The 18,220-nt window shown below is 64.5% G+C and overlaps 4 protein-coding genes across 6 annotated transcripts in view; 3 read left to right on the top strand and 1 right to left on the bottom strand.

Annotated features, from left to right (window-relative positions):
- KLHL18 (kelch like family member 18) overlaps positions 1 to 4,134 on the top strand; it is a 31,283-nt gene extending 27,149 nt beyond the window's left edge. For both annotated transcript variants that reach the window (XM_064445254.1, XM_064445255.1), the window contains exon 10: positions 2,873 to 4,134. In XM_064445254.1, the coding sequence (XP_064301324.1) occupies positions 2,873 to 3,259 (387 nt within the window). In that variant the 3' untranslated portion in view covers positions 3,260 to 4,134. The remainder of the gene's footprint in view (positions 1 to 2,872) is intronic.
- A 1,936-nt stretch (positions 4,135 to 6,070) lies between these two features.
- Positions 6,071 to 7,378, top strand: LOC135312170 (methyl-CpG-binding domain protein 6-like). Of its 2 annotated transcripts, none has more exons than XM_064445276.1 (4): positions 6,071 to 6,649; positions 6,789 to 6,899; positions 6,985 to 7,068; positions 7,193 to 7,378. In XM_064445276.1, exons 1-4 carry the CDS (start codon positions 6,155 to 6,157, stop codon positions 7,358 to 7,360), a joined length of 858 nt encoding a protein of 285 aa, XP_064301346.1. In that variant the 5' UTR covers positions 6,071 to 6,154; the 3' UTR covers positions 7,361 to 7,378. The 2 variants fall into 2 exon arrangements, with proteins under 2 accessions (XP_064301346.1, XP_064301345.1); XM_064445275.1 differs by having other exon boundaries at positions 6,074 to 6,649; positions 7,190 to 7,378.
- LOC135312169 (cathelicidin-2-like) lies at positions 7,362 to 9,384 on the top strand. The gene is made up of 4 exons (XM_064445274.1): positions 7,362 to 8,044; positions 8,143 to 8,250; positions 8,355 to 8,438; positions 9,245 to 9,384. The coding sequence occupies exons 1-4, from the start codon at positions 7,445 to 7,447 to the stop codon at positions 9,353 to 9,355; spliced, it is 903 nt and encodes a 300-aa protein (XP_064301344.1). The 5' UTR covers positions 7,362 to 7,444; the 3' UTR covers positions 9,356 to 9,384.
- A 1,078-nt stretch (positions 9,385 to 10,462) lies between these two features.
- On the bottom strand, positions 10,463 to 18,159 carry LOC135312174 (cathelicidin-3-like). The gene is made up of 7 exons (XM_064445284.1): positions 17,612 to 18,159; positions 12,386 to 12,490; positions 12,158 to 12,241; positions 11,259 to 12,003; positions 10,954 to 11,061; positions 10,739 to 10,828; positions 10,463 to 10,626 (listed from the first exon to the last, which is right to left on the bottom strand). Exons 4-7 carry the CDS (start codon positions 11,805 to 11,807, stop codon positions 10,531 to 10,533), a joined length of 843 nt encoding a protein of 280 aa, XP_064301354.1. The 5' UTR covers positions 11,808 to 12,003; positions 12,158 to 12,241; positions 12,386 to 12,490; positions 17,612 to 18,159; the 3' UTR covers positions 10,463 to 10,530.
- Between the last annotated feature and the right edge of the window lie 61 nt (positions 18,160 to 18,220).

The following is an 18,220-nucleotide window of genomic DNA, read 5'->3' on the forward strand; positions in this document are numbered from 1 at the left end:
CCCTCACTCCAGCCCCTCTCAGGCAGCTGCAGAGAGCGAGAAGGGCTCCCCTCAGCCCCCCCTTCTCCAGGCTAAACCCCCCCAGCCCCCTCAGCCGCCCCCCAGCACACTTGTGCTCCAGACCCTGCCCCAGCCCCGCTGCCCTTCTCTGGACACGCTCCAGCCCCTCCAGGCCCTTCTTGTCCCGAGGGGCCCAAACCTGAGCCCAGCATTCGAGGTGGGGCCTCCCCAGGGCCCAGCACAGGGGCCCCATCCCTGCCCGGCTCCTGCTGGCCACACCAGTGCTGACACAAGCCCGGCGGCTGGTGGCCTCCTTGGCCACCCGGGCACTGCTGGCTCATGCCCAGCCGGCTGTCAGCCAGCACCCCCAGGGCCTTCTCCGCCGGGCACTTCCCAGCCCCTCTGCCCCAGGCCTGGGGCGCTGCCTGGGGTTGGTGTGACCTGAGGGCAGGACCCGGCCCTGGGCCTTGTTAAACCTCACCCAACTGGCCTCGGCCCATCGATGCAGCCTGTGCAGGTCCCTCTGCAGAGCCTCCCTGCCCTCCAGCAGGTCGACACTCCTGCCCAGCTTGGTGTCACCTGCAAACTCACTGAGGGTGCCCTCGATTGATAGAGATATTAAACAAGACGGGCCCCAACACCGAGCCCTGGGGAGCCCCGCTCGTGACCGGCCGCCAGCTGGGTTTAGCTCCGCTCCCCACAACTCTCTGGGCTCGGCCCAGCCAGTTTTTACCCAGGGAAGAGTCCACCTGCCCAAGCCTGAGCCGCCAGCCTCTCCAGGAGGGGGCTGTGGGAGACAGTGTCAAAATGTTTGGCTTCAGTTTCAGAAACAGGTTATCTTTGCAGCTAACCTCACAGCAGGGGGAGCTGGGGGTACGCGGCCGCTTGCCCTCTTCCACCTGCTCTGCGTTTGAGTTTTCTGCCTGTTCTCTAAAGAAAAACCCGATGCAGAACAGCAGCGACTCGTTTGTCCGCTTGGGAGCGGGAGCGCGGGGCGCCGTGTCCGAGTTGGCTCTGTCGCTAATGCACTGCCCTCAGAAATTTGTAACGAAGGGTTTGCCGGGAGCAGCAATAACCGTTTCTGCCTTGCTCAGCAGATCGGGGCGGGCTGTTCTCTGCAGCCTGAAGTACCCCAGAGCCAAGAACTACAAATCTTGCTTGTCTGAGCACGTTCCCGAGCGTGACGCGTTCAGCAGCGCAGGAGCCCTTGCAGAAGGGGTCCATCTAATGGTGTCTCTAGAAACGCGAGGGATACAAAATGGTGGTGGCTGGGTGTTTTTCCCCCGCCGAGGTGCCAGGTAGCTCTTCTACAAACGTGCAGGGAAGAGGTGTCAGCCTTTTGGGGAAGTGGAGGAGCTTCCTGTGCGGAGGAAGGGAAGAAACCCAACCCTTTGCCAGGGGGTGCAGGACAGCGGCTTGAGCTGCGTCATGAGTGGTGGTGGTCTGACATGAGAAACTGGAAAGTTTGAAGTATTAAAGCTGAAATCGGCTGCCCAGAGAGAGTGGGGAGCCTGACCTGGGGTTAGGGGAGGCTTCGGGGATTGTTAAAGGACCGCTCGGACATGCAACTCTTGGGTATGACGGAGCTCTGGCTGGTTCTGCCTTGGGGCAGCAGCGCGATCTTGTGCGCGTGAGGAAAATTAATTCCTCGAAATCAAGACACATTCCTGTGGCCATTGAGCTTTTCATCGAAGGGCGTTCAACCCTTCTGGTGCTGGGGCTCAGGTTTGTGTTTAAAACACCACGCAGAAGCTGGGGAAAGGGGAGAGAGGTAGAGGGACCATCTTCAAAGGAGCATGTGCTGCGGTCTCTGCGGCATATCAGGTGGGGAGGGTGGTCTCCTCCATTGACCCGCTCCAGCTCACCAGCAAGTTACTGGGCTGAGGTCAGGGAGCGGGGTGAAACGCAATGGCTGGTGAGATCCAGGGTGTTAGAGAAGCTCTAATAATGATAGTAAATACTGTATTAAAGCAAGAAACAAATCCCAAGCTCCCCGGCCAGCTTGCAGTTGCGTGTTGAAACAGTCTGTGTGATCTGTAGGTCCCGAGTGAGGGTCCTAATAACAATTCAATAATAATTCAACCAGAGCCAGTGCGGGGTCCTGCCCCTGGGGAGGAACAACCCCCCGCACCGGCACAGGCTGGGGGGGACCTGCTGGAGAGCGGCTCTGCTGAGAGGCCCTGGGGGTGCTGGGGGGCAGCGAGGTGACCCTGAGCCAGCACCGGGCCCTTGGGGCCAAGGGGGCCAGCGGTGCCCTGGGGGGCATGGAAAGGAGTGTGGCCAGCAGGGCGAGGGAGGTTCTCCTCCCCCTCTGCTCTGCCCCAGTGAGGCCACACCTGCAGGGCTGCGGCCAGGTCTGGGCCCCCCAGTTCCAGAAGGGCAGGGAGCTGCTGGAGCAAGGCCAGCGCAGAGCTGCCAAGGGGATCAGGGGCTGGAGCATCTCCCTGGTGAGGAAAGGCTGAGAGACCTGGGCTTGTTCAGCCTGGAGAAGAGAAGGCTGAGGGGGATCTCATCAGTGCTTATAAATATCTGAAGGGCGGGTGTCAGGGGGATGGGGCCGGGCTCTTTTCAGCGGTGCCCAACGCCAGGCCAAGGGGCCACGGGCACAAGCTGGAACACGGGAAGTTCCACCTGAACATGAGGACAAACCCCTTCCCTGTGCAGGTGCCAGAGCAGGGGCACAGGCTGCCCAGAGAGGCTGTGGGGTCCCTTCCCTGGAGACATTCACCCCCCGCCTGGACGCGGCCCCGTGCCCCTGCTCTGGGGGTGCCTGCTCCAGCAGGGGTGGGACGGGGTGAGCTCCAGGGGTCCTTCCCACCCCTGCCATGCTGTGACTCTGTTCCCTGATGCCGTGTGCTCTCTCTGACTGCAGGTGGAGTACTACAACCATCACACGGCCACCTGGCACCCGGTCGCCAGCATGCTCAACAAGCGCTGCCGCCACGGAGCCGCCTCCCTGGGCAGCAAGATGTTCGTCTGCGGAGGCTACGACGGCTCGGGTTTCCTCAGCATCGCCGAAGTCTACAGCTCCATGGCGGATCAGTGGTACCTGATCGTCCCTATGAACACCCGGCGGAGCCGCGTCTCCCTCGTTGCGAACTGTGGCCGCCTCTACGCAGTGGGGGGTTACGACGGACAGTCCAACCTCAGCTCGGTGGAGATGTACGACCCCGAGACAAACCGCTGGACGTTCATGGCCCCGATGGTGTGCCACGAGGGAGGGGTTGGCGTGGGCTGCATACCCCTCCTGACCATCTGAGAAGAAAGCTTTGGGGGTTGGGGGGGGGTCTGTCTTTTCAGTGACAATCGGGGGAGAGGTTCAAGGAAGGTTTTGTGATGTGATATACGCAGAGGAGCGTTTCCAGGTGCTCAAGTGTCATTCACAAACACACGCACACACACAAAAGATAAAAAAAAAAAAAACACTTAACAAAATCCCTACCCTTGGCTTTTTGGGCTGAGGCTCCTGAAAAATCCAACGTTTTGAAACACGGTGCAAGCGAGGACCTGCCCGCTTCCCTCGGCCACCCGTTAGCCCTTCCTCGGCGCTGCGGCTGAGCCAACCCTCTGGCCGGTGGTTTTCCAGGCGCCCCTGCGGTCTGCTTTCGGCTGCGCCTTCGGGAAGCGCTGCCGCAGGCTGCAGGAAGGGGGCAGGCTTCGTTGCGACATAAAAACGGCCTCTTTAATGACTTTGAAAATACGTCGGCGCCTTCTGTCCGCAGCAAAGCCACCGCGGTGCCCCGAGGGGTCGGCCAGCGGCAGTGTTGGGGTGTCGTGGCGGCTCGCCGCCGGGCGTGGGTGGCGCCCACCTGGCTTATTGAACCAGAAAAAACCCGCCGCCGTCGGTTCCCGGGTCACATCCAGGCTCTGCATTTTAAGGTGCTGCTTAGCCCAGGCGTCGCTGGCTGCGCTTTCTTCAGCTCGATGGGGAAAACGTCTCCACAAGAGCCGCACGATGGAGAAAGTAGGAAGAGGAAAACCTGTCGGTTAAACCATCGTATCGTTTTAGGAAGCTTTGGAGGAGAAGCTGAATGTAAACGACACTAAGCAACAGTCTTAGGATTTCAAAACGGGAAATAGGCCAAGGCGTTCGTTGGAAAGATGTCCCTTAAATTAAACATTGACGTGTTTTTTTGAAGTCGGTGTAAAAGAGGCAGCTGGAGCAGAGCGAGGCCGGGGCCTTTCAGGAAGGGCGAGAAATACGTGTTGAGTTTGTCAGCTCTGGGCAGGCGCCGTCCCCGGGGGCAGCGGGGCGCCGGACGGCCGCCCAGAGAAAGCCCACGCGGGGTGAGCACCTCTGCGAAGGGCCGGGGAGGGGAAAATCACGTGAGAGGAGCCGGCACGGCCGCGGCGCGGGCGAGACCCACGCCTTCGGTGTTTTCTGGTTTGCTACGCTGGGAAAGGTCTTTGCGGTGGGTTTTGTGCCAGGAAACTTTCTGTGCCCGGGCCGGACTCGGCTGCACCATCTCCTCAGCACTTCTCTTGCATGGACGTGAACCGCCATCCCCCCGGGGCTCCCTGCGTGCCCGTGCCCTCCCGTGGCGCCCTCCGGCAAAGCCATACCTCTGCACCGCGGCCGCCCCGCGCGCTCGGGCAGGAGGAACTCGACACTAACCCCGCTAAAGGGACGGGGACCTCGGCCCTTGTCCTGCCTGATCCCGGTGTTTTGGGGGGGGGGGCTCGGAGCCTGCCCTTCCCATCCCCCACCTTGTGCCGCGCGGGGGGGAGCTGGTTGTTCCCCCCAGACCCCCCCAGCTTGTTCATACCCGACTCCCAGCGTCACTTGGGATTTTGACTTTGGGTGTATATGTGGATGTCTATATATATTCAGGTACTATGTATATTTTAGGTATATATAATGAGCGTATCTGGCTATAAATGTAATTTGTCGGTATATATATATATTTCTCCCATGTATACCAAACGCGGGGTTCACTGGAGGGGGAATTCATTTGGGATTTCCATGCTGCTAAGACTCTTGGAAAGAAAAAAAAAGAAAAACCACAAAAACAACCCACCCACAAACACTGGAATCGAAATGAAGTTGCTTTTCGGGCCGTGAATCGCGGAAATAACGGAGCTGGGGCCGCGGCGGGGTCTTTGCGGAAGGGGCAGCCTCCGTCCCCTCGCAGGGAAGGGCCGCGGGGTGGTTTTCCGCCTCTCTGCCGGCGTTCCCCCGCCTCGGGCGCCGCTGGCGGAGTTGCGTAGCTGGTGCTCCCGACGCCTCGGGCCTGCCTCTGATCTCCCACCCCGTGGCACCTTCTCCAGGACGCGTCCTTGCGACGGCCGCCCCGCGCAGGGGAGGCTTTGAGGGGAGCGCGGCCGCTCTCCCGGCGTGCTGGTGCCCCGGCTCGCGCCCGTTCTCCCTCCCAGCGGCTCTTCCTGCCCTAAAAAACGTGAATATTGGATCAAATACATTTGCAAAAGCGGCTAAAGCCGGGGCGGGCGATGACCCCAGGCCGGTCCCGGGGGGCCTCGCTGCCCTCCGGCCACGCTGCTCGAGCTCCCTGGGTTTTGTCCCCTGCGGGTTTCTTTCCTTTGTGGAGGAACCAAAGCGAAAGGGGAGCTCTGGCCCTTCAGCGAGGCTGCAGCGCCTCCGGCCCCGGCCCCAAACTGCTGGTGTCTGAGGGCAGAAAAATACCGGGTTTTGGGGAATCGAGGCCCGCTCACCCGGGGAATGTAAACTGGGAGAGCGTGATCCGCTCAGGGTAGCCCTCAGAGAATCCCACGTCCTCGAATTCAAGGAAAACCCCAAAATTCTGCAAAATGCATTAAAGATCCTCGTAATAGCAGCACGTTTCTGCCTCCGCAAACCGTGCTGCCGTCCCCCACCCACCGCCCTCGCACCGGGCGAGCGCCCGGGGCTTCGGCCATGCTGCTTCTTCCCCCTGCGCGCACCAGCCCTCGCCCCCACCCCAAAAGGGCACTTTGATATTAAAACCAGAGAGGAATTCATCCCCTGGCTGGCTGGCGCGGCGGCTTTGGGCGAGGTGGGGAGGGTTTCCGGGCGCGATGGCGTGATCGCCGTCTGGGGATGGGGTGGTTAGATGAGTCTGAGCTTGAGCAGAGCGAGAGGGATTTGAAAAAAAACCCAAAAATTGGAAAGAAAGAGGGAGAGGGGAGGGCGCTGCCGGCTTTTCTCTCCGTAGGAGCCATGAGGATGCCCTCGCTGCCGGCTCCGGAGGAGCGGGAGGTCGAGCGTGGCTGGATGGATCCCAGAGGCACCGGTGTTACCGTCCTGCCGCGAAATGGGGAGCGGGACAAAGGGAAGGGGCCGCGAAGGGGGGATCAGCCCAGGCGAGCCTCCGGCATCGCCGCATCCCAGCCAGATCCAGGCGAGCTCCCACCACGGCACCACGCCAAGGAAAACACCGGCAACCCGATCCCTTCCCCGCCGCGGCGGGGGCCCGGTGTTTATCCTGGAGGCGAAGCCGGCCGAGCCGGGGGCCCCGAGCCGAGGCGACGGCCGATCCCCTCATCCTCCCGCTCTCCCCGCGGCCGCATGGCGCTGGTGCTGGGAGCCGTGCTGCTGGCGGCGGGCGCCGCGGTCCCGCCGGGGCTGCCGGCTCCCCGCGACCTGGCTCGGTCGGTGCTGGAGACCCACGGGCAGGAGCTGCGGCTGCTCAAGCTGCTGGGAGTCGCCAGGACGGTAGGAGCGGGGTGGGCGATGCGGTGGGTGCAGCCGGGCGCCCCCGGCTTGGGCACCCACCCCGGCACGGACCCCTTTCCCCCACCGGTGCTGAGGAGCCACCGACAGCTCCATCCTTTTCCCCCCCCCGCACCGGCAGACGTTCGACTGGGGCACCCATTTCAGCATCAACTTCACCGCCCGCCAGCCCGCCTGCCCCAAAACCCTCGCCGACCGCCGCGGCGCCGGCTGCCAAACCCGGCCGGGCAGGGTAAGCGCGGGACCGGGTCCCCCCGAAAGGCGGAGCGGGGACAGAAGGGTGTCCCCGAGGTGCTCAGGGTCGCTACGTCCCCCAGGTACAGCGGTGCACGGCCCAGGTCTCCGTCTTCGCCTTCCTGCCCGACGTGCCGCTGTCGATGGTGGAGTGTGGCCGGGAGTCGGTGAGGGCTTGGGGTCCCCCGTCCTCGGGGGGGAGCCAGCGGTGGGGACGTGCATCCCCCCCACCACTTTGGGGACGTTTTTTGGCCGTGGGGTGAAGCCTACCCTCATTTCTCCCCCCAGCAGCCCAGCAGCAGCACCCAGCCCCGCTCCCCTGGCACCCTGCGAGCCTTCGGCACCAGCCCGGGTCGCCCATCATCATCCTCGCAGCCACCCCCACGACCTCGGCCGCCTGCCGCCGCGTCCCTCCCGGGGACACCCCGTGGCCCCCTGACCCCTGCGGGGCTGGAATAAAGATCTTTTGGGGTCGTACGTGTGCGAGTGTGGGGGTGACAGAGGTTGGGGGCGGGGGGCACCCCCCGGCATTGGGCAACAGGGATGGGGCAAGCCCGGGGTTGGGCAAGCCGGGGGGGGCACCAACCCAATACGAGCAACATTCCCGGTGTCACCGCAATCCCTGCGGGTCCCTGCGCCGCCCTGTCCCCCCCTGCGCCCCGCCGGGGAGCGGGGACAGTCCCCGGGGGCTCACGGTCCCACAGACACCCCCAACCCCAGACGAGGGGCTCCGAGGGCTGGGGACACCCCACGAGCGGGGCCGTGTCCCCGAGGGGGACCAGACGTGCCACCGCCTGCCTGCGGGACACGCTCGGGACCCCCCAACCCCGTGTCTCCCCCCAAAAAAACTGCCACTCTGTGGGCTGGGGCCAGGCGTTTCCGGGGGGGGGCAGCCGAGCCCCGGGGCGGGTTCCCCAACCTCCTGGGGGGGATAAAAGGGGCCGCGGGGGGTGGCGGTGGGGGACAAGGATGCCGAGCTCCTGGGTGCTGGTGCTGGCGGTGCTGGGGGGGGCCTGTGCCCTCCCCGCCCCGGCCCCCCTCGCCTACACCCAGGCGCTGGCCCAGGCCGTCGACTCCTTCAACCAGCGCCCCGAGGTGCAGAACGTCTTCAGGCTGCTCAGCGCCGACCCCGAGCCCAACCCGGTGAGTGCCACCGCCCTGGGGACACCCCCACCCGCTCGTGACACCCCCCCACCCGCTCGTGACACCCCCCACCCACCCACCCACTCGTCACCCCGCAGGGCGTCGACCTGAGCACGCTGCGGGGACTCAACTTCAGCATGATGGAGACGGAGTGCGCCCCGAGCATCCGGGTGAACCCCGACGACTGCGACTTCAAGGAGAACGGGGTGAGGATGAGGATGAGGAAGGGGGGGAACGGACACCAGGGGGGTTCTGGGTGTCCTCACCTGGCGTCCCCGGCGTGATGCTGAGTGTCCCCCCACCTTCCCAGGTCATCAAGGAGTGCTGGGGGCCGGTGCAGTTCCTGCAGAGCTCCCCCGAGATCGATCTGCGCTGCACCGACGCCTCAAACGACGTGAGTTGGGGGGGCAGCACCCACCCCCAGCACCCACTGACCACGTATGGGGGCACCCATGGGTGGGGTTTCGGGGTGCCAGCACTGATGTCCTTCCTCCTGCTCTGCATCTTGGGGGTTTGCTGCCCCCAAAAGGCACCCCCCCAATGTCTCTGTCCCACTGAGATGGCTCCAGCCCGCGGGTGGTAGAGGGTGGGTTGGGGGGATCCTGGGCCACCCACAGGGTGCTGGGTGCAGGGCGCTGGGTCTTGCAAGGGGAGCAGGGACCCAGGTGTGGGGTCCCAGGTGTGGTTCCCGGGTACAGGGACTTGGGTGCTGGGAGCAGGGGCCTGGGTGCAGGGTGGTGGCTGTGGGGAATTTGGTGTGGGGTCCTGGCTGTGGGGTCCCAGTGCGGGGTCCTGGCTGTGGGGACGTGGGTGCAGGGTGCTGGGTGCAGGCTCCTGAGCGTGGGGTCCCTGCTGTGGGTTCCTGGGTGTGGAATGCTGAGTGTGGGGTCCTGGGTGGGATCCCGGGTGTGGAGTCTTGGGTGCAGGATTCCAGGTGCAGGTGCAGGGTGCCGGGTGTGGGGTCCCGGGTGTGGGATCCCCAGTGTGGGCTCCTGGGTGTGGGGTCCCGGGTGTGGGATCCCCAGTGTGGGCTCCTGGGTGTGGGGTCCCGGGTGTGGACTCTTGGGTGCGGGATCCCAGGTGCAGGGTGCTGTGTCCCAGCTGTGGAAGGCTGGGTGCTGGGTCCCAGGTGTGGGGTCCCAGCCGTGGGGTCCCGAGCAGCCCCCGCCCACCCCAGTGACCCCGTTGTCCCTCTGGCAGCCGGTTCTCATCCAGCGGGGCCGGTTCGGGCGGTTCCTGAGCAGGATCCGACGCTTTCGGCCCAAGATCAGTATCCACATCCAAGCCAGCGGCTCCCTGCGCCTGGGCTGAACGAATAAAGGGGCCGTGACGGCCGCTGTGCGTGAGCCGGGCTCCTCGCTGCCTCCGGGGTGCAGGGACGGGGGGAAACTGAGGCACGCGGGGAGGGGGCGCGGGCAGGAGCCAGGCGGGCTCCTCTCCCCTCGTCACTTGCCGTCTCTGTGTGCAGCCCCCGTACCCCAGCACATCCCCGATGTCCCCACCGTGAGGATCAAGGGCTTGGTCCCGAGGGAACGGGGGGGGGCCGGCGTTGGGGACAGGGCCTGGCTTTGCTCTGGGGAGCCCCCCAGGGGACCAACCCTCCCCCCAAAGAAGCCATTCACATCCCACCCCCCCATCGTCCCCACGGCGTCATCGTCCCCACGGCGTCATCGTCCCCCTGGCATTTTGTCCCCCCAAAACTGGTGGCGATGGCATGGGGGGTTGGCACCGGGGCTGTGTGCCCCCCTCCCAGGGAGGGCACAGAGGAGGGATGGGGTGGGGGGTTTCAGCTCCCACGAGACACACACACACACCCCCCCGGGTGCACCCTTGCCCCACGTGTTCGGGGCATCGACCTTGGCCACGTCACTGGGGCCGTCACCGGCAGTTTGGGACGGGGATGTTGGGACACGGGGACAGGGTGTGGGGGGACCCCCCACGACCCGAGAGCAGCCACCCCCGAGTGGTGGCTGCAGCCCTATCTCCGGGGGCCCTGTGGGGCCCTGGGGATGTCCCTTCCTGTCCCCACCTGTGCCCTCCCATCCTCCCCCCGTCCCCTCCCATCGTCTCCCGTCCCCCCTGTCCCCTGCGATGGGCCAATGGTCCCAAGGGGTTCTGCCCCCCCGCCATGGGGTCCCCGCGCCTGGCACAGGCTCCCAGGGGACCCTCCGGTCCCCAAAGTGGGACAGTGGGGGGCTCAGTCCCAGGCCTGCGAGCCCCCCGCATGAGGCCGGTGCCAGGATGAGGCCCCAGGGAGCCGGCGGTGTCCGATCCGGGGGGGTGACCCTGCTCCCCCCACCCCAGGACCCTCCCCCATCAGCATCACCCCACCCCCCCAATCACCCACCCCATTTCTCCGAGCACGTTCCAGCGGGGTGACAACAGCAGGAAAAGGCAGAGCGGGGCTGGGAAGCAGCTTTATTTGGGGAGGTGGGTGTCATAGGGGGGATCCCTGAGATGGCAACACCTCGAGGAGGGGGGGAGTCTCACTTCCCCTTGATGGCCTTAAAGATGTTGACGGCGGTGGCCACCGTCTTGATGGCCACCCTCAGCAGCGGCCAGAAGCGCTTGACACGGACGGGCTGCGGGGAGAGGAGGCGTCATGGGGTGTGGGGGACCATGGGAGCCCCCCAGTTCCTCCCCCCCAGGCCCTGGGGTTGCCCCCACCCCCAGCCCTGGGCTCCCCCAACTCACATCCACGGTGGAATCCACGCAGGTGATGTCGAGCGCGGGGTGGCCGCCGCGCTGGGGCACGGGCACGGGCGCCGAGCAGTCCTTGATGACCTGCAGAGAGCCGGGGGGGGCTGATTGCAGGGACACAGAGTCGGGGGGGGCACCGTCCCCAGGCTGGGGACCCCACGGCAGGTGGGTGACACACACACACACACACCCCCCCCCAAGGCTCTCACCCCGTCATCCTTGAACTCGCAGCTGTCGGGGCGGGCGCCGGAGCGCACCGAGCATCGTGTCTCCATGATGGTGAAGTTGAGGCGCTGCAGGGAGCTGAGCTGGACGTCCTGCGGGGACGGGGACGGGCACGGGGACGGTGGCACCCGCCAGGGAGAGATGCCACCCATCACTGCGTGCCTGGGCCCAACGTGGGGAGAGCATCCCCCTGCATCCCACTCCAAAACCCTCCACTGTGCGTCGGCTCTGGGACCTCCCCCATGTCCCCGCGGGGACCCGGCGGTGTCCCCAGGGCGGTGGCACTCACCGGGTTGGGCTCGGGGTCGGCGCTGAGCAGCCTGAAGACGTTCTGCACCTCGGGGCGCTGGTTGAAGGAGTCGACGGCCTGGGCCAGCGCCTGGGTGTAGGCGAGGGGGGCCGGGGCGGGGAGGGCACAGGCCCCCCCCAGCACCGCCAGCACCAGCACCCAGGAGCTCGGCATCCTTGTCCCCCACCGCCACCCCCCGCGGCCCCTTTTATCCCCCCCAGGAGGTTGGGGAACCCGCCCCGGGGCTCGGCTGCCCCCCCCCGGAAATGCCTGGCCCCAGCCCACAGAGTGGCAGTTTTTTGGGGGGGAGACACGGGGTTGGGGGGTCCCGAGCGTGTCCCACAGGCAGGCGGTAGCACGTCTGGTCCCCCTCGGGGACACGGCCCCGCTCGTGGGGTGTCCCCAGCCCTCGGAGCCCCTCGTCTGGGGTTGGGGGTGTCTGTGGGACCGTGAGCCCCCGGGGACTGTCCCCGCTCCCCGGCGGGGCGCAGGGAGGGACAGGGCGGCGCAGGGACCCGCAGGATGACACCAGGAGTGTTGCAGGGACATTTATTGCAAGCAGAGTGCCCGGGTGGGGGCCAAATGGTCGGGGGGACACAGCGATGGCGGTGCCCACTCAAGCTTTGGGTTTTTTGAGGTTGAGCTTGTCGCGGATCCAGATCTTGCTGCACTGGAAGAAGCCCCTGAAACGCTCCCGGAGCCTGCCAAAAAAGTCCCTGATCTTGGATTTCCGCGTACGGCCGAGCTGGGAGGAGAAGCAGCAGTGTCAAACCTTGGGGTTTTGGAGGGGGTGGGGTGTCTTGGTGACCCCCCCCCCGGGGACGTGCCACCCCCAAGGCAGCCGGGGAGGGGAGCGGGGTGACACGGTGGGGTCGGTGCCATTTTGGGCACCTTCTTACCGTGGTGGGCACCTTCTCACAGGAGAGCTCGACCACGGGCTGCTGCTGCTCGAGGAAGACGGAGCCCTGGCACCAACTCACCGGCTGCGGGGAAGCAGAGGGAGAGACGGGAAAGTTGCAACCGAAGGGAGCCCCAAAACCCACCCCCCCCCCAGTGCCTCAGTTTCCCCATGGGCTGCTCCCCAACCCCCCGTCGGGGTCGATGCTGGACAGGGGATGAAGCCTCACCGCGAGCCAGCGGCTCCTGCAGGCGGCGTTGGCCATCCCCGGCGCCCGGCACAAGGTCTCCTCAACGGTGAAGCTCAGCTCCTGCCGGTGTTGCAGGTCTCCGGTCTGGGAGAGGGGACAGGATCCGTCAGGGACCCACGGCACCGCTGTCCCCAGCACCCAGCCCCCCCAAAAGTGGGATCCAGCCCTGAGAGGGGCAGGATCCGGTCTGGAGATGGGGCAGACCCAGCCCCAAAACGGGTCAGACGGAGCCCTGGGAAGGGCCCGGTGTGTCTCCCGGGATGGAGGAGCTCCGCACTCACCCAGCCGGGCTGCGGGTGGGCCTCCCGGAGCTGCAGGACGTAGGGACTGACGGCCCTGGCGTTGAGCAGCTCCACGGCTGCCGAGACGACGTCCTCATAGCTCACGACCCAAACCCCCGCCGGGGTCGGCAGGAAGGATCCATCCAAGCCCGGCGTGGATTCATCCGGCTCCGGCGTGGTGGCTCTGGCCAGCCCCAGCAGCAGGAGGAACAGCGGCACCGCTCGGCACGGCCTCATCCTGCCTCCTGCCACCCGCCGTGCCGCGGAGCCCCTTTTATGGGCGCTGCCATGGACGTGCCGGCGGCACCTTCATGGGCGTTCCCCAACATTGATGCTTCCCCCTCATGCCTCCAGGAAATTCCCAGTGGGCTGAATCTGGCCGGGAGCCGAGTCCGTCCCCGTTTGGCCCCCAGGCCAGCGGAATGGCTGTCCCAGGCCCTGCGACGGGTGCTGCCGGCCACCTCCGGGGCTCAGCAGAAGGAAGGCCACAGGGTTTGGGGTCTCCCTGCCACAGGAGTCCCCGTGGGAGGACACCGCGTCCCCAGGGAGGGTGACAGCGAGGACACGGATGGAATTTAGTCACATGGCCACGGAGGTGGTCCGGGTACCACCAACCACCGTGCCAGGGCGGGGAGACCACCAAAGAGCCAGCCTGGGTTGGATGGGGATGTAGGGTGACACCACGTTGGGTTTCTCATCCCCCCTGTCCTCCCATGGGTCTGGGTGAAGAGGCCACCCTGCCTCGCGGCCGGGGCTTTCCAGCCCCCGCAGGTGTTTTATGGTTGGGCGGAGCAGCAGAGACATCTGTCCTTCACGGCAAACAAGCTGGGTTTGACCAAACACCAGCCTCGGAAGCGTTCACCCTCTCTGAGGCCAAGCAGGAACCTCCAGGAGGACATCGAGGCACCCTGCCCAGAAGATGACCCTCCGTTCAACCCCTGTCAGCACTGCAGCGAGCAGTGAGGGGAAGCCCAAAGCCACCCAACAGGTTCGGAGCTCCTGGCCGGTGAAGACCATCAAGTACGTTCTCCCAGGGGCCCGTAAATCAAGCAGGGACAAGCTGGCCCAGGTCAGAGCTGGTGGAAAGTCCCCATGGACGGATGCCATCAATCACAGACCCGTAGGACAGCCCAGGTTGGCCCTGGAAAGATCCAGGTCCAACCTTCCATGGAGAAGAGACCCAAATGGGATTATCTCACTCCCTATCCAGGCTCATCTTGAGAACTTCCAGCAACAGGGACTCCGCCACGTCGCCAGGGACATTCTTCCAGTGACTAACTGGTCTCACTGTACAACCTAAGTTGAGATGAAACCTCTCCTGGTGCAACTTGTGCCCATCATCCCATGTCTTCTCCATGTGGCTCCTTTGAGGAGAAAGCTTCCACCCTTGGAGTACTGGCCTACCGTGCTGTGGTCCTCCCCAAGCCTTCTCCTCTCTGCGGAGAAGAGACCCAACTCTTGCAGTCCTTCCTCCTAAAGCCAGTTCTCCAGCCCCGTGATCTTTATCCTGGCCATCTTTGGGACCTTCTCCAGCCCCTTGACCATTGTCCTGGGCCTCCTTGGGACCTTCTCTCCATCATTTACCAGCAGCCCTGGTTAACAGGGGAGGTCCCAGATGACTGGAGGCTTGCCGATGTGACGCCCGTCTACAAGAAGGGCTGGAAGGAGGATCTGGGGAGCTACAGGCCGGTCAGCCTGACCTCAGTACTGGGGAAGGTCATGGAGCAGCTCATCTTGAGTGAGCTCACCAGGCATGTGCAGGACAACCAGGGGCTCGGGCCCAGCCAGCATGGCTTCATGAAAGGCAGGTCCTGCCTGACCAGCCTCATCTCCTTCTGTGACCAGGGACCTGCCCGGTGGGTGAGGGAAAGGCTGCGGGTGTGTCTGCCTGGGCTTCAGCAAAGCCTTCGGCACTGTCTCCCACAGCCCCCTCCTGGAGAGGCTGGCGGCTCAGGCTTGGGCAGGTGGACTCTTCCCTGGGTAAAAACTGGCTGGGCCGAGCCCAGAGAGTGGTGGGGAGGGGAACTAAACCCAGCTGGCGGCCGGTCACGAGCGGGGCTCCCCAGGGCTCGGTGTTGGGGTGAGTCTTGTTTAATGTCTTCATCTGTGATCTGGGTGAGGGGATCGAGGGCACCCTCAGGGAGTTGCAGGTGACACCAAGCTGGGCAGGAGTGTCGACCTGCTGGAGGGCAGGGAGGCTCTGCAGGGGGACCTGCACAGGCTGCATCGATGGGCCGAGGCCAGTTGGGTGAGGTTTAACAAGGCCAAGGGCTGGGTCCTGCCCTCGGGTCACACCAGCCCCAGGCAGCGCCCCAGGCTGGGGCAGAGGGGCTGGGAAGTGCCCGGCGGAGAAGGCCCTGGGGGTGCTGGCTGACAGCCGGCTGGGCATGAGCCAGCAGTGCCCGGGTGGCCAAGGAGGCCACCAGCCCCCGGGCTTGTGTCAGCCCTGGGGTGGCCAGCAGGAGCCGGGCAGGGATGGGGCCCCTGTGCTCAGCCCTGGGGAGGCCCCACCTCGAGTGCTGGGCTCAGGTTTGGGCCCCTCGGGACAAGAAGGGCCTGGAGGGGCTGGAGCGTGTCCAGAGAAGGGCAGCGGGGCTGGGGCAGGGTCTGGAGCACAAGTGTGCTGGGGGGCGGCTGGGGGAGCTGGGGGGGGTTAGCCTGGAGAAGGGGGGGCTGAGGGGAGCCCTTCTCGCTCTCTGCAGCTGCCTGAGAGGGGCTGGAGTGAGGGGGGGGCTGGTCTCTGCTCCCAAGTCACCAGTGACGGGACGAGAGGGAACGGCCTCAGGCTGCGCCAGGGGAGGTTTAGGTTGGGTGTGAGGGAAATGCCTTCCCTGCCAGAGGGGTCAGGGGTTGGCACAGGCTGCCCAGGGAGGTGGGGGAGTCACAGTCCCTGGGGGGGTTCAAACACTGTGCAGACGTGGCACTTGGGGACGTGGTTTAGGAGACCTGGGGGTGTTGGGCTGGGGTTGGACTTGATGATCCCAGAGGTCTTTTCCAACCTTAATGATTCTGTGATTCTAGGACTCTAGTCTATGATTCTCCAGTCTGTTTGCATCCTTAACTGTGGGGACCAGAACTGGCCACACCACTCTAGGGGCTGCCTGAAGGATGGATTCCTGAGCGAGGCCACCGAGGAGCCACCAAGGAGAGGGCTCCACTGGATCTCCCTCTTAACAAGGACAAACTGGTTGGAGATGAGGTCAAGGGCAGCCTTGGCTCCAGTGGCCATGAGATGGCGGATCTCAAGTTTCTGAGAGGAGGGAAAGCAGGATCCCCACCCCAGACACTTCCAGACAGCAGAATCTGGCATCTTCAGGAACCAATTGGAAGGATCCTGTGGGATACAGCCCCGGAGAGGAGAGGGGGACCAGGAGAGCTGGTTGAACTCCAAGGATCATCTTCTCTAAGCCAAACAACGTGTCATCCCAATGGGCAGGAGACAGAGAGGTGGCCAGAGGTCTGCATGGATGAGGAAGGGGCTCCTGACTGGGCTCAGGACAAGGGTGGAAGCAGCGAGAGGTGATGCAGGAGGAAGACGCAGACACTGCCGAGGTGCAGGGTTGGGTTTGAGGAAGCCAAAGCCCACCAGGGGCTGTATCCAACCAGAAGACGGCCAGGAGCCATCAGCACGGGCTGAAAACGAGCTCAACGGCCATGCCCAGAGGTTGGCGATGGGCAGCATGAGGTGCAGAGGCCGGTCACCAGTGGCCTTCCCCAGAGCTCCATACTGGGGCCAGAACTGTTCCACAGCTTCATCGATGATGGGGATGGTGGGGCACGAGCGTACCTGCAGCAGGTGTGTAGGTGACACCCAACTGGGAGGAGCGGTTGATGCATCGGAGGATTGTGCTGCTGACCAGAGGGGCCTCAAGAGGCTGGAGATGAGCCAGCAGGAACCTCCCAGGGTTCAGTGAGGAGAAGAGCCACATCTGGCACCAGAGGAGGAACAACCCCAGGCACCAGGACATGCTGAGGGTCACCCAGAGAAGGTCCTGGGGGTCTCGGTGGGCACCGAGGTGGCCGTAAGGCAGCTCAGCAGATGGGAGCTCACAGGGGGTGTGGGGGCTCCAGTCTTGGAGACACCCAAAACTCAGCAGGAGGTGGCCCCGGGCACCCTGCTGTGGCTGAGCCGGCTCTTGGCAGGGCCCCGCCACACTGCTGCAGCTGGAGACGAGCTTTTGGGGGAGACAAACTTGCTACAAATGCTTCAGTTCTTCCAAATTCCCTCCAAATTCTTCAGTTTTTCCAAATGCTTTCCAAATTCATCAATGATGCAGAAAATTGGATTTGGGTGGAACCCCCAGCACTGGGGGACCTCGCAGGCCTCCTGCCCCTCTGCAGCATAACGCCAAGGTGATGAAAGTCAGCTGCCTTTTATCGGAACCAAAAGCCTTCCGGCTGCCAGAAGGGAACGTCCAGCCGAGCAGCAACCGTGCCCCATAGGGAAACGGCGCCCGACCCGAGAGTCCACGTCCCACAGGAGGGTGCACCAGGCCTCGGCGGGAAATTTTTGCTCCGCTTTCCTGCAGCTCCTACTTAACAGCAACCAAAACCAGTATCAAGACCTCAAAATATTTTTAAGTGTCCTGTGTAAGCCCCAAGTGCGCTCCCCCCTTTCAAAATAAACATGAAATCCTGCGAGGCCATTTTTGGCACAAAAAGGGAAGATTTGGCAAGTTTTAGTTGAGGTAACACCACACTCGCACAGCTGCAGCTGTGTTTTGCGTGCCAACTCCCCACCACCGACTGGGAGGGGGCGGTGGTAAATAACACTCCCCAGAACAAACACCAAGCCCTGTGAGAAATACCCGGCTCATAAATCAGTCTCTCGCTTTGTTTGACCACTGCAAGATTGAGCAGCCCCTCCTCATTCCTGATAACCCACATATTTGTCTTTTATTCATTCCCACAGCAAGGCTCTGACCTGTTTGGACACAGAGGGTCAGGTGAGGCAGAACCCAGCCAACCTCACCGGGGACAATCTCAGCAGGTAAACTGAGGGCACGGCTGGTCCCTCAGCCCTGGAGCAGGAGTCCCGGGGAGGGCCAAGGGGGTGAATCCCCGCCCGCCCAGGAAGACAGCCAGCCCACGGGAAGCTTTACTGAGGCGCGGGGGGAGCTGAAGGAGAATGAGGCCAGGGAGGGCCGGCGGCGGGGCAGCGCGGGGGCTCGACCCCTCCGGGCCCCGCACAAGGCCGGCCCCGAGAGCAGCTCCCGCTCGCAGCCCCGCAGCGACCGGGCCTGGGCCTGGGCCTCACCCCCACCCCCCTTTCGCCGCGCTCCCGCGGCGGGGTCAGTCCCGCCGCACCACAAAATGGCGGTCTAAGGGGGAGAGGCCGGGCCCAGCCCGATACACGGCCCCGAGCAAGGCCGCCCGCCGCGCTCCAGGCCCGGCGGGGCTGCGGCGGCGGCCGCTGGCTGCAAATCATGGCGGACAACGGCCGATGGCGGTCACCCTCCTCTAACAGCCCGCCCGCGCCGCGGCGAACCGGAAGTGCCGCCGCCTAAGCCAATCGGCACTCTCCTCAGAGAGA

The sequence above is a fragment of the Phalacrocorax carbo genome, chromosome 2, assembly GCF_963921805.1.
Source record: "Phalacrocorax carbo chromosome 2, bPhaCar2.1, whole genome shotgun sequence".
Lineage (NCBI taxonomy): Eukaryota > Metazoa > Chordata > Aves > Suliformes > Phalacrocoracidae > Phalacrocorax > Phalacrocorax carbo.

Excerpts from the sequence above, each read along its gene's own strand:
- LOC135312174 (XM_064445284.1), bottom strand. The coding sequence starts at position 11,807 with ATGTCCCTGCAACACTCCTGGTGTCATCCTGCGGGTCCCTGCGCCGCC. Across the intron at positions 11,062-11,258 it reads CCGACCCCGAGCCCAACCCG|GACGTCCAGCTCAGCTCCCT; the intron begins GTGAGTGCCACC and ends CCGTCCCCGCAG. Across the intron at positions 10,627-10,738 it reads GCGTGGATTCCACCGTGGAT|CCCGTCCGTGTCAAGCGCTT; the intron begins GTGAGTTGGGGG and ends CTCTCCCCGCAG.
- LOC135312169 (XM_064445274.1), top strand. The coding sequence starts at position 7,445 with ATGGGGCAAGCCCGGGGTTGGGCAAGCCGGGGGGGGCACCAACCCAAT. Across the intron at positions 8,045-8,142 it reads CCGACCCCGAGCCCAACCCG|GGCGTCGACCTGAGCACGCT; the intron begins GTGAGTGCCACC and ends GTCACCCCGCAG. Across the intron at positions 8,439-9,244 it reads GCACCGACGCCTCAAACGAC|CCGGTTCTCATCCAGCGGGG; the intron begins GTGAGTTGGGGG and ends TCCCTCTGGCAG.
- LOC135312170 (XM_064445275.1), top strand. The coding sequence starts at position 6,155 with ATGAGGATGCCCTCGCTGCCGGCTCCGGAGGAGCGGGAGGTCGAGCGT. Across the intron at positions 6,650-6,788 it reads TGCTGGGAGTCGCCAGGACG|ACGTTCGACTGGGGCACCCA; the intron begins GTAGGAGCGGGG and ends CCGCACCGGCAG. Across the intron at positions 6,900-6,984 it reads GCCAAACCCGGCCGGGCAGG|GTACAGCGGTGCACGGCCCA; the intron begins GTAAGCGCGGGA and ends TACGTCCCCCAG.